The 12,737-nt window shown below is 44.0% G+C and overlaps 1 protein-coding gene across 1 annotated transcript; it reads right to left on the reverse strand.

Annotated features, from left to right (window-relative positions):
* Nucleotides 1-1,734: 1,734 nt before the first annotated feature.
* LOC115796972 (uncharacterized) lies at nt 1,735-6,838 on the reverse strand. Its single transcript, XM_030753467.1, has 3 exons — nt 6,740-6,838; nt 3,071-3,421; nt 1,735-2,196 (listed from the first exon to the last, which is right to left on the reverse strand). Exons 1-3 carry the CDS (start codon nt 6,807-6,809, stop codon nt 2,015-2,017), a joined length of 603 nt encoding a protein of 200 aa, XP_030609327.1. The 5' UTR covers nt 6,810-6,838; the 3' UTR covers nt 1,735-2,014.
* Between the last annotated feature and the right edge of the window lie 5,899 nt (nt 6,839-12,737).

Genomic DNA, 12,737 nt, shown 5'->3' on the forward strand with positions numbered 1-12,737 from the left:
CAGGTAAATGGCTCTGGTGAGCTTTCTATCTTTATATAATTTGTACTCACGGGTTAATTAATCACTTAAATCACACAGATGACTTTATGATCAGTTCATCATCACTGTTGCATGGAAACTTGCCACTGTAAATTTAAACCACTGGAAACATGAAGCAGCTCCACCCTGCACGTGTTCAAGATTGTTACACTCTGCTGGACTTGAAGAGCCCGACATCTCTGAACCCGCTCACAAAACTCATCCAAACGTTTTCAAATCAAATCACGCCATGCATAAATATTTATTTAGTTATTTACTTAAAACACATCATCTGTAACATTTTTCTTTTTTTTTTTTACATAAGTTACTGCAACAGAAACTTTATCAGGTATTTTCAAAGGAACGCAAAGTAAAACAGGGCGTCAGTCTGGAAATCGAGGGAAACCGCAGCCTCTCCACCATGTTAACAAACAAGCTGCTGCTGATACGGTTATTAAGATGTAGCAGTAATGAGATCTAACAGTCCAATCAGTCTGAACTGAGCTCTCACTGCTGTTTTCAAACCGGCTCAGCCTCACCTGGAGAGACCAGCAGGATGCAGGCAGACAGTAAACTCCAGCAGAGAGACGCAGATCTCCCAGCAGCCATTCTTTGGGTTGAGTTCTCCTCCATCAGCTGTTAAAGGCTTTGGACCTCCTCAGCAACAGATGCTCAGCGATGATTAAACCTTCAGGGCATGAAAGAGGGCGTGGCCTCATCTGAAGACAGGAGGGAGGAGGAAATGAGCAGCTCGTCCTTTTTACATCTTGATTTGTTTCAGATCTTTAAGATGATCAAACTTTGTTCCCTTCACTGTTTCTGTGTGTGACTAAAAAGCTCTGATGTCTCTCACTTTGTGCCACTCTCTGAATTTAAAATGGATAAAGCAACAAAATAGAGACCAGCGAGCTGCTGTACTACACAGTAAAGCAAAAGATGAAGTAAACATGTGCAGGGCAAAAGTCTTGAGCCACACCTCATTTCTGTAAATTTCGTTTCAGAGGAGTCAGATGTTGCACAGAGTCCTGACCTCAGTCTGATAGAACACCTCCAGGATGGATTAGAGCAGAGACTGTGAGCCAGGCCTTCTCTCCAACATCAGTGTCTGTGCTTGTGTAAGAATGGTCAAAAATTCCCATTAACACTCTTAAACCTGTGGAAAGCCTTCCCAGAAGAGCTGAAAGTGTTCATATATGTTTAAAGGTAGAGGGGTGAATACCTTTGGCAGTGTATTGAAAGGCGGCAGCATCACGTGACTTCTGTAGAACTATTTTATTGATAAATGTTTCTGTGGACCAAAGTTTACATGAAAAGATTCAAACTGAATGCAAACATGTCTGTAAAGTCTATGTTGTCTATTCTGTGTGTTTTGTGTTCTCTGTGTAATCAGAGCTTTGTGTTGTTGAGTAAACACTGAAAAGTCTCCTCACACCATCGTTCACTTTATTAACCTGCTGCTCTCAGTACAGAGTAAAAATAAAATGTTTCTGTCAGGCTTTTGATCCCCTTTTCTACTGATGACAGCAAACAACATAATCAATGTTACCAAATCTTGTTGTTAAGGTTCACAGTAAATTTCCCTCCTGTTTTGTGGAAAAAGTCATTTCTCAGTTCTGCATTAATGTGAAGCTGAAGTTACTGAGGGCAGGTACAGATTCAGAGCATTTCTTCATCTTAGAAAATCCAGACACACTTCCATCATGAAGCTGTCATGGTTCATGTCCTGCTCAGGTTTGAACTCAGGATAAATAATGCTAATTTAATATTTTTAAACATCTTATTAAGCTGAATGATTCCACATTTTTCTCAAATGTGAGTTTCTGAATAAACTCCTTCTTTTCTGGTGTGAGTTTGACATTCATTGTAATGTTTCCATTTCTGGGAATGTTCCTAATCTGGGAATGACAGCTGCTGAATGTGTTGAATGACAACAGTGATGACTCAGAGCAGCAGCGGGAGACTCTGAGTTCAGCTGGAAAAACCACTCAGACACGTTTCAGACCGGCTGCATTTCAACTGGAGGCTGGTACGAATCACGACTCTGTTGATTGTTGCATCTGTACATCAAAAACCCAACAGCTGCTACAAGAAGCAGAGCAGAAACTGACAGACCAATGATCAGCCCAGCAGATCCAACCTCCTCATTCTTGCCAGCGTTGCTCCTTTCCACTGCTTGACCTGCAGGTAGAAACAGGTGTGAGGTGTCAGCTGTTCAGACTGCTGTCAGACATTATCTACTGCACTGAGGTCTGCACTGCGAAGCAGGTTTTCTTCATATAGAGGTAAATACAGGGTTAAGAGCTGGTTTTGGTTTTCTGTATGAATGCAGTTCACTCCTTACTCAGCTCTATCACCATGGTAACTCATGCTGCAGACCTGACTGCAGGTTAGGTTAGATACCAAGTACGAAACCATCAGCTTCTGACAATCAGTTCTCTGTGAAATAGTCTCATTGTGTTTGGAGGGTCCCTCAGAGCTCTGAGAGCAGGAGGGTCATTAAAGCCTGTTTTTCCCTGATGACAATCAGTCTAAATACTCAGAGAACCTTTATTCCTTGACTTTTTTCCATTGGCTGCAAACCATTTTACAATAATACTTTTATATGAGCCTAAAGCAGAGCACCTTTTTGGGAGCCTCACATCAAATTTGAACATGTTAGAATTCTGCTTTTAGATTTATTCTTTACTCTGAGTGTTAAACAGCTCTGAGGCCACAGCTGAAAAAATACAGACTAAAACTCACATCACTCAGCAGAGCAGCTGATTTTACAAAGGATGATAAACTCAGTACACTGATCCAAGTTTCTGACCAGTTAAATGCTGCTGAAGTCACCACGTAAAGGTGAATGTGCTCAACTTAGCCTGATGTGATACTCTTAGCCTGACTTACAGTCTTGGGATTAGTGAAGCCAGATAATGGAAAGGTTTCCTGGATAGGTTCGACTTGCTTCACAGCACAGGCCCAGCTGCTTTCTACAAAGTCTCATCAACAAACAACAACCAGGAAGCAGCTTCACCTCTGATCACAGACACACTGAACTCTGCTCACTCACCTGGAGGATCAACTGTCAGGTAGACCACACCGATGGGGTTACCTTTAATATAACTGTTCTGCAGAGAACGACACAGGACAACACGACATTCATATCTTCCTGTGTCGTTAATCGTCACGTTCTGTAGAACCACAGACACTTCTCCATCTTTCAGCCGTCTGTCCTGCAGATCCACCCGGTTCACAAAAGATGGATGCTGTCGGTCTGTAACGATTCTCCTCTCTCGGTAGAAAAAGACGTATTCTTTCCCGAGGTCAGTTCTGATCCACTCGACCACACAGGTCTTGTTGTTTGGACCTCGACATGGCAGAGTGACGTTCTGTCCAGGCTCAGCTGTGAGGTTTTTCTGATCTGAAGGACGAAACAGCACAAAGCAGAGAGGTTAAAGGGGTCAAAATACAGCTGTTCACTACAGCAGCCAATCAGAGTGAGGATTTATTCATTTATTATCAGGGTTTCACTACAGTAAGACCATGACCAAAAGATTTCAGCTTAGAAATATGAATGGCATAGCTATAGAAAACTTTAAAAAGAAGATGCTATTGCTTTGAGTCAACTTCACATCGAACTCTTTTTATTGTGCGTTTTGTCTCTTTTTCATCGAATGCATCACACTGAAAACACGAGGAGGTGCAGAGAGAGTCTGAAACCAGAACTGTGCCAACGGCACATACTGGACGACTTCAGCTCAACTAATTCTGTCTTTGGGAGAAGCAGCTACAGCTTCTCCATCTTAGTGTGACCAACGGAAAGAGACAGAGAGACCGGGATAAATTCAGCCTGTCCAGAGTCAGCATGGATCATCCTAAAAAGGGAGATTTGATTTAAAAAATAATAAAAATTATGTGAAAAGATAAAAGCATCCACAGACTTTATGTGAGTAAAAGAACAAAGACAACACTGAATAGAAATAAATGAATAATAAAAACACAATTAAAAAAAAACACGTGAATAAAATCAGGAGGCACCAGGGTTATAATAGTTTTGGATTTTACATTATAGTTTAGTTTTAGTTAGTTTTTACTTTTTTTTCTCTAATTCAGTTAGTTTTAATTAGTTTTCAGAGTGGTTTTGCTCGTTTTTATTAGTTTTTATTTTTGGTTTTATGCTTAGTTTTAGTTAGTTTCAGTATTAGTTTTAGTATTTTCATACTTAATCAGGTTCCCTTTAAAGAAATAAATTCAGCAACCAACTGTTCACAGACAGCAGAACTACATGCTAAATGTGTGTAATATTAAGGACACACATGAACATCAACAGGGAGAAACTGCTAACAATATGAACTCCAAAACTCGATAAATTCTACAATAAACTCCCAATAAAGTTCAGCATCAGTGCAGCAGATTAACAACAGCTACATGTGGTGTTTGACAAAAACAAACTCCTTGAAGGAGTCAAAGCTCAAATCCAGCTGCATCCTGATGTTCTCACCACCTGATGCTGCTTCTGTTTTGGAGCTACTTGGTTAGATGCTCGCTGATTAGACTTGAAGGGTCTTTGCGGCCTATGTAGCCTACGGAAGTGTCCGACCTCATGTCCGCATTTATGCATGTATAGCTGGATTGCGTGTGTTAATTACCTTGTGGTTGTGTGCTGGGGGTTTTTTGGTCCTTGCTCTTTGTGCTCAGTTTTTAGGGTGCAAACATATTTGTCCCTGTTTTTTCACTTTCTTCATTCCTTCACGTCCATTCCCATAGTTTCAGCCGCTCCCTCCAGGAATTTGCTGACATTTGTGAGTCCTTATATTGATGCTTTGATTATTAGTCCTGATTGTTATTCTCTGACTGATAAAGTAGCCGGAAACGCACAAGGACTAAACACAACGTTGTGGGCTGCGTTGACCCGACGAGTAGTCACGTTTCTCTGGAGGTGCAGGCCGGGTTGCCTTGTAGGATGAGAGCGGTTTCCGTAGCTGCCTTGTGTGCGCTTCTCAGGTCTACTTTGACGTTGGTGTTTTTTTTCCTGCCTAAGAAGTGTTCCGTACATCATCCACAACATCATCCACAACAAGACACTCACTGCTATCTGTGCTATCATAGTAAAAAAAAAAAAAACACCACATGGGACTCTCTGAGGAGCAGCGCGGTGTGCGCACGCACGCACATGCGCACCCATTTGCCCGACGGCGTTCCGAGCTTAAACTCGGAGACAGGAAAAAAATGATTTCATATCAATCCACAAGACTTTTAAAAAATAACAATATCTATAATTTCAGTTAGTTTTAGTTAGTTTTGTAAACTCACAATTCAGTTTTAGTTAGTTGTCGTTTCTTCCTTTTAATTATAGTTTTTATTTATTTCAGTTAACGACAATGTTTTTTCTATTTCAGTTTTCGTTATTTCGTTCGTTTTCGTTAACTATAATAACCCTGGGAGGCACTGATCTGCAAATCTCACAAACCCTTTTTTTTATATACAGCAGAACACAATCATGGAAATGAAATGACACCATCTCAATGATGCTTTCATAAAGAAACAGCTGAAAGTCCTCTAAATGATCAGTTGTATAGAAACGTGAAATTTACACAGTTAAAAATCTGGAATTATCAAATGTTAATGTTACTTTTTGGTCATTCATTTTTCATTTTAAAAACAGATATTAAAAGATGGAAAAGGGATGTTTTTTCAGGACAGCAAACATTGCCTCTGTGACACTTCATCCTGCAGATGTGCATCACAACAATTTTCCAAAATCTCTTTATGCTCCTCAGAGAAAACTCCCTTTCTTCTCCATAATAATACAAAATAACTGATTCCCAGAGGGTGGGCCGCAGCATTCATCTCCATCAGGGTGCCACTGTGACATAAACACAGACACTCACGGTGAGTGTCCCAGCGTGTAATCTGACAGGTCCTGATTCCAGGGTTTGCACATATTGAAATATCAACTGCACTAAACCCTGTAACAACATCCTTTTTTTTTTTTAACGAATACACACTATAAAAAAATTTGTTGAATGTTATTAAAGAGGCCTACATATAAAGTCAATACAGGATAAACTGTAATGTATTTTTATATTATCCTATTTTGAGATGTAATGCTGCTGAAAAGCACTTTTTCTCCTCTATGTGAGGAAATATTTGCCGTCAGTGTTTTACTGGTGAAATTCATGCGTGAGCGCCACTAAAAACCAGCTGAATGCTCAAAGCTGTCAGACTGAGATTTCAGGCCAGATGTACAGACAACAAAACCCTCTGTGGGCATTAAAATTAAAACTAATCTAGCTTTATCCACTTTATAGGAAATGTTTTCAAATAGAATTACTGAATGCAAAATCGTTATTTATTAAAATGCATCACCAGCAACATTTTTTTTTTTAAATATTTCTCTTTGTTCACGCGCAGTGACCCACCAGACCCTGCACACCTCAGACTCAGAAAACAAAACAAAGAGCTGCTCCTTAATCTCTTCCTCATTCTTCATTCATTCATTTTTCATCATAAAGTATCAGTTACTGAGCCAGAGCCAGAAATAAAAAATAAAAGGTCGTCAATCGAGTTCAATTAATGTACTGGAAGTTGGGGGAAAATGCACCCTTTCCTGCTGCTGCATGTTTAACAGAAACTGATGCAGCATTAATGATTTAGCAATAATGAGATCTAACAGTACAAAACATCCATTCAAACACATTTAGAGGATCAGTGTGAGCTGATCTCAGCTCAGCCTCACCTGCAGAGACCAGCAGGATGCAGGCAGACAGTAAACTCCAGCAGAGAGACGCAGATCTTCCAGCAGTCATTCCTGGTCATCAGTCCTCCTCCTTCAGCTGTGAAACACTCTGGACAGATGTTCAGCGATCATTTAACCGTCAGGGCATAAAAGGGGTGTGGCCACGGCTGAATACGTGAATCGTGGTGGGAGGACGACAGGAGTATCTGTTTTGTTTGTTTTGTTTTAAAGCCTGTCATGTCTGGCAGCTTTTGCAATCAGAATTATGATCTGAATGCATTGTTGTGCCAAACATATTTGCTCTTCCAAGATGAGCTCTATAGATTCTCTATAGACTCCTCTCTGTTGGTGTTTTGGCTCCTGTGCAGCAGCACCTTGTTTCGTTTTCAGTGAGAGCAGCAGGCTGACGGTTAAAGCACAAAGACCACCAGCATCACAGATTTGCAGTGGAGTGAGAGGCGGCTTACAAATAAAAGGTGGAATGTATACATGGTATCAGTGGGCTCATCTCTCTAACGGCTCCTTTAGATTCAGTCATGTCTGAACCTGAGCTGAATTTCTCCATGTTGATATTTTTGTGGGTTCTTTTGTTCGTTCTCAGGTTAATGCAACGCACGATCAGCTCCCTGAAACAACAAGAGGAAATAAAAGCAGACAGAGATGACAGCTGCGATCAGAAGACGTTATTTTCTGTGACTAAAGGCTGATAAACGTTTCTGTGCACTGGTTGGAGCCTCCATGTGGACCAAACATAAGTCAACATGTGTGTAACATCTGCTTTTTCAGTTTGTGCCTGTGAAGTGAAACTGAGTCTGACAAATCCTCAGCATTTGTAAAACATATTTTTTATAAATGCAGTCCTTTGTGTGTCTTTATAAATTTATGCTGGATAATAGACTCAGACTCTTCTTTCAAAAACTCTTTGCTGTCATAGAGGTCTGGGAGCTTGAGGCTCCTGCACAGTATCTTAAAAATTCCCAGTATTGCGCTCTTCTGGACAGAGATCTCAGATGTTGTTCCAGGAATCTACTGGAGCCACTCTCCCACTTTGGGGGTCACTGCCCCGAGTGTTCCCATTACCACAGGGAACACTGTTACCTTCATCCTCCACGTCCTTTCCAGCGCCTCTCTGAGCCCTTGGTGTTTACTGAGCTTCTCGTGTTCCTCCTTCTTGATGTTCCCGTCACTTGGTATTCCAACGTCTATCACCACGACCTTCTTCCTTTGTTTGTCCACCACTACGATGTCCGGTTGGTTAGCCACCACAAATTTGTCTGTCTGTATCTGGAAGTTCCACAGGATCTTAGCTCTGTTGTTCTCAACCACCCTTGGGGGTGTGTCCCATTTTGACCTCGAACCTTCCAGGTCATACTCAGCACAGATGTTCCTGTATACAATGCCGGCCACTTGGTTATGGGGTTCCGTGTATGCCCTGCCTGCTAGCATCTTGCACCTTGCTGTTGTGTGCTGGATTGTCTCAGGGGCATCTCTGCACAGCCTGCTCTTGGGGTCTTGCCTGGTGTGGTAGACCAGGAATATGGAGCATCTGAGCTGAATGTGCTCCTGTGTCTGTTCAGAACATCATGGAGTGGGTGGGAGACATTGTCCACGATGGCCTGTGAATTAGATAGCATCCTGCTCTCCAATACCACAGTCAGAGTCCATTTCAACCCCCCACAACATCACTGGATCAGTTTATTGATCCTGTTGGCATCTTTCACCCACAACAGTGAAGATAATACTGGCCACTACATACTCGTAGAACATCTTTTAAGATTAAGATTTAAGATAGTGTTTATTTGTCACATGCACAGTTATACACAGTACAATGCACAGTGAAATGTATTTTGTACCTGCAACCATATATACACACACATATAAATAAGAAGAATAAAAATAAAAAAAAGTAATTCACACTATACACTATACTCTATATACTATACACTATACACACTTTTATAAATTATAATATTTACATTGTGCAATAATGGTCCAGTTAGGGCTCAGAGTTGAGCAGACGGATGGCTTGTGGGTAAAAACTCTTCTTCAACCTTTCAGTCTTAGCCCTCAGGCAGCGGTAACGCCGGCCTGATGGGAGCAGGGAGAAGAGAGAGTGTCCGGGGTGGCTGGGCTGTTTTAGGATCTTCATGGCCCTCAGCCTGCACTGCTTGGTGTAAATGTCCTGCAGGTTGGGGAGGGTGGTTCTGATGGTCCGTTCAGCTGAACAAACCACCCTTTTTAGGGCCATGAAGTCCTGCTTGGTGCAGTTTCCCATCCAGGTGGTGATGCTCCCACGCATGATGCTCTCGATGGTGCAGGTGTAAAAGTTCCTGAGCACCTTGAGTGGGAGCTTGAAGTCTCTCAGCCGCCTGAGGAGGTAGAGACGCTGTCTGGCCTTCTTCACAGTGATGTTTATGTGATGAGTCCAGGACAGGTCCTGTGAGATGGTCACTCCCAGGTATTTGAAAGTGTCCACTCTTTCCACCTCAGCACCACTGATGACAAGTGGATGGTAGTCCCTCTGCTGCTTCCTGCTGAAGTCCACAATCAGTTCCTTCGTTTTGCTGACGTTGAGCAGGAGGTGGTTCTCCTGGCACCAGTTCTCCAGGCGGGAGACCTCTCTCCTGTAGGCTGTCTCCTCATTGTGAGAGATTAGTCCCACAACAGCAGTGTCGTCAGCAAACTTGATGATGACGTTGGACTCTGACGTGGCCTCGCAGTCATGGGTGTACAGTGAGTACAGCAGAGGGCTGAGCACACAGCCTTGGGGGGATCCAGTGTTGAGGGTGAGGGAGGATGAGGTGAGGTGACCCACTCGTACCACCTGTGGTCTGCTGGTCAGGAAGCTGTGAACCCACCTGCACAGGGATGGGCCCAGGCCCAGGTCCAGCAGCTTAGAGACCAGCCTGGAGGGAACTATGGTGTTGAATGCTGAGCTGTAATCTACAAACAGCACTCTCACATAGTTCCCCTTACCAGTGTCTATGTGTGAAAGGGTCTTGTGGAGGAGGAAGGATATGGCATCATCTGTGGATCTGTCTGGCCGGTATGCAAACTGTAGTGGGTCGAGGGTGGTGGGCAGTGAGGAGGTGATGAATGTCTTGATGAGTCTCTCAAAACACTTCATCACCACAGAGGTGAGTGCTATGAGCCTGAAGTCATTGGGGCTGCTGGGGTGTGGTTTCTTTGGGACAGGGACTATCATGGACTTTTTAAAGCAGGTGGGAATCACACACAGTTTCAGTGAGAGGTTGAATATCAGTGTAAACACAGGTGCCAGCTGGTCAGCGCAGGTCTTAAGGACACGTCCACTAATACCGTCTGGTCCAGCCGCTTTCCTGGTGTTTACACGTCTAAACGCCCTCCTCACGTCGCGCTCCGTCACAGTGAGTGTCTCCGCCCCTCCGGCCGGGAGCGCAGCAGGCTGTCGGCTTCCCGACTCAAAGCGCGCAAAGAAGATGTTGAGTTCATCAGCCAGAGAAGCGTCGGCACTCACCGGGTGTGTGTGTGGTGCTTTGTAGTCCGTGATGGTGCGTAGTCCCTGCCACAGTCCCCTGGAGTCAGACTGTTGTAGTTGCTGTTCCAGTCTGCGGCCGTAGCGATGTTTAGCCTCTTTCACCACTCTGCGGACGTTGTGTGATGCAACCTTGTAGTCCTCCATGTTCCCAGAGGCGAGGCCGGAGTTGTAGGCAACGGTGCGGGACCTCAGGGCGTCGCGGACAGATTTATCCACCCACGGCTTCTGGTTGGGAAAAGTCCTGATGGTCCTCCTAAGTGAAGTGTCATCAACAACTTTCCCAATAAATCCCACAACAGTTTCCGTAAACTCCTCGATGTCTCCGCCCGCGCTGCTGCGAAACATGTCCCAGTCGGTTGAATCCAACGCACCCTGCAGAGCGGCCTCTGTTTGATCAGACCACCGTGTCACTTCTCTCACAGCAGGGGGTTCCTGCCGGAGCCGTTGTTTGTATTTCGGCATGAGAAGTACAGAGGTGTGGTCAGACTTCCCAAAAGGCGGAAGAGGCTTTGCTTTGTAGCCCTCTTTGAATGGAGAGTAGCAGTGGTCTAGGGTCCTCTCTCCTCTGGTGGGGCAGTCGATGTGTTGAATCAACTCCGGTATCAGCTTTTTCAAGTTTGCACTGTTAAAGTCCCCGGCTACGATGAGAGCCGCATCACGCTGGTTAGCCTGATAGGTGGAAATCGCCTCATGTAGCTCGGATAGTGCAGTGTTTGTGTCCGCCTGAGGTGGAATATAGACGGCGCTGAAGATGACTGAAGTGAACTCGCGGGGTAGTGGATGCGGCATTTCAGGGTTAGGAGCTCCAGGTTAGGTGAACATGATTGTTTCAGAGGGACAACATTCCTACTGTCACACCAGTTGTTATTAATCATTAGGCACACACCTCCTCCTCTTGATTTTCCAGACTCACTCGTTCTGTCCGTGCGATGAACACTGAAGAACTCCGACGGCTGTACGGCGTGGTCCGGTATGAGGGGGGTCAGCCATGTCTCCGTGAGACAGATGATGTTGCAGTCCCTTATGTCCCTCTGAAACTGTATCCTGGCCCTGAGTTCGTCCAGCTTGTTATCCAGTGACTGGACATTAGCCAACAGGATGCTCGGCAGTGGCGTTTGGTGCGCTCTGCGCCTCAGCCTCTCTCTTACGCCGGCTCTTTTCCCTCGGGGCCTTGTCCGTGACCTGGGTGCTCCGCGCCGTCCTTTGTTTGAGCTGGCCCACTGGAAACGCAGTATCTCCTGGGGCCAAGCCGGGTCGGGAGAAAAAGGTGTCAGAATACAGCCAGAGTGCTGTATTCTGATATTAAAAAGAGTCTGTCTGTCATACGTGATATGACACAGAGCAGGCGGAATTATAAAGTCCAAAATTAGAGCTAAACCTAATATATACAAACAAAGCGTAGGAGCAGGTACGACGGCTGCTGACCTCACCGGCGCCATCTTGAAAGGTTGATTCTTCATCCTGCAGATGTCAAAGGACCTCAGCCTCAGAGGTGGCTCTGCCCATCCTGTAGACCACTTCAGAGTTCACAGTCCAGTGTAGTTTGTTATATATCCCCAGGTATTTATAGTCCTCTACAATGTCCACTGGGAGCCCTGGAAGGAAACTGGGGTCACAGGTGTCTCAGGCCTCCTCAGATTAACCAGCAGCTCCTTTGTCTTTGTCATATTGATCTGTAGGTGGTTCTGCTCACACCGTGAGACAAATGCATCCACTGCAGTGCTGCACTGCCTGGCACATAACTGACATCCTGAGGTTTTTAATATCATTTCACAACGTTGATCCACTGTGGCAAAACCCACAAAGCAAGAAGAGGGAGCAGACATCGTGAATGATTCATTAGCCTTTAAAATGAAATTAATCAGGTCCAATCAAACTGCACCACAGTACTAGGACAACAGAAATATCAGACATTTATAAGCCTCAATAGCAGAGTTCATATTTTCTAATAGCTCTGTCTGTTCTTCAACCAGCACATCCTTCAAATACCACTATTTACAAAAGCCAACAAGATTGATGACCATTTGTATTTCAAACATAAAGAGAGAAACATCACATTGTTTTCTCCGACTCTGCCTGCAGTTTCACCTCCTGTAACATGAGCACAGCTCAGAGTCTGTTTTGGTTTTGCTGGAACACGTTCAGCTGGATTTCAGTGAGATTAGAGCTGTGACAACATGCGGGTTAAAACTTAAAGGACTTACAGCAAGTCTGTGTGAAAGAAAGAAGGGATCAGAGTGGCTAATCTCTGCTTCACACCTTTACAAACTTTCGCCAGAGTAACATGCAGTTTGTTGCTGTGTAGCCAAATGTTTTCTGACCTCAAGTCAGTGGCTGATACTGAGAGAGGCTCACGGGAACAAAGAAAAACGGTTTCCTGTCACCTATCAGCTACTGACACAACTTTATTTCTGTTAATCTGAAACATGATTAATACAATCAATATTTTAAATAAACAGTCACTTTTTAAATGATTTATTT

This window comes from Archocentrus centrarchus, chromosome 18, assembly GCF_007364275.1.
Source record: "Archocentrus centrarchus isolate MPI-CPG fArcCen1 chromosome 18, fArcCen1, whole genome shotgun sequence".
Lineage (NCBI taxonomy): Eukaryota > Metazoa > Chordata > Actinopteri > Cichliformes > Cichlidae > Archocentrus > Archocentrus centrarchus.

Bases quoted from the DNA above. Each gene is read 5' to 3' on its own strand.
- LOC115796972 (XM_030753467.1), bottom strand. From the start codon at position 6,809: ATGACTGCTGGAAGATCTGCGTCTCTCTGCTGGAGTTTACTGTCTGCC. The intron at 3,422-6,739 runs GTGAGGCTGAGC...TTCGTCCTTCAG, and splicing joins CATCCTGCTGGTCTCTGCAG to ATCAGAAAAACCTCACAGCT. The intron at 2,197-3,070 runs GTGAGTGAGCAG...TTCTACCTGCAG, and splicing joins CCTGACAGTTGATCCTCCAG to GTCAAGCAGTGGAAAGGAGC.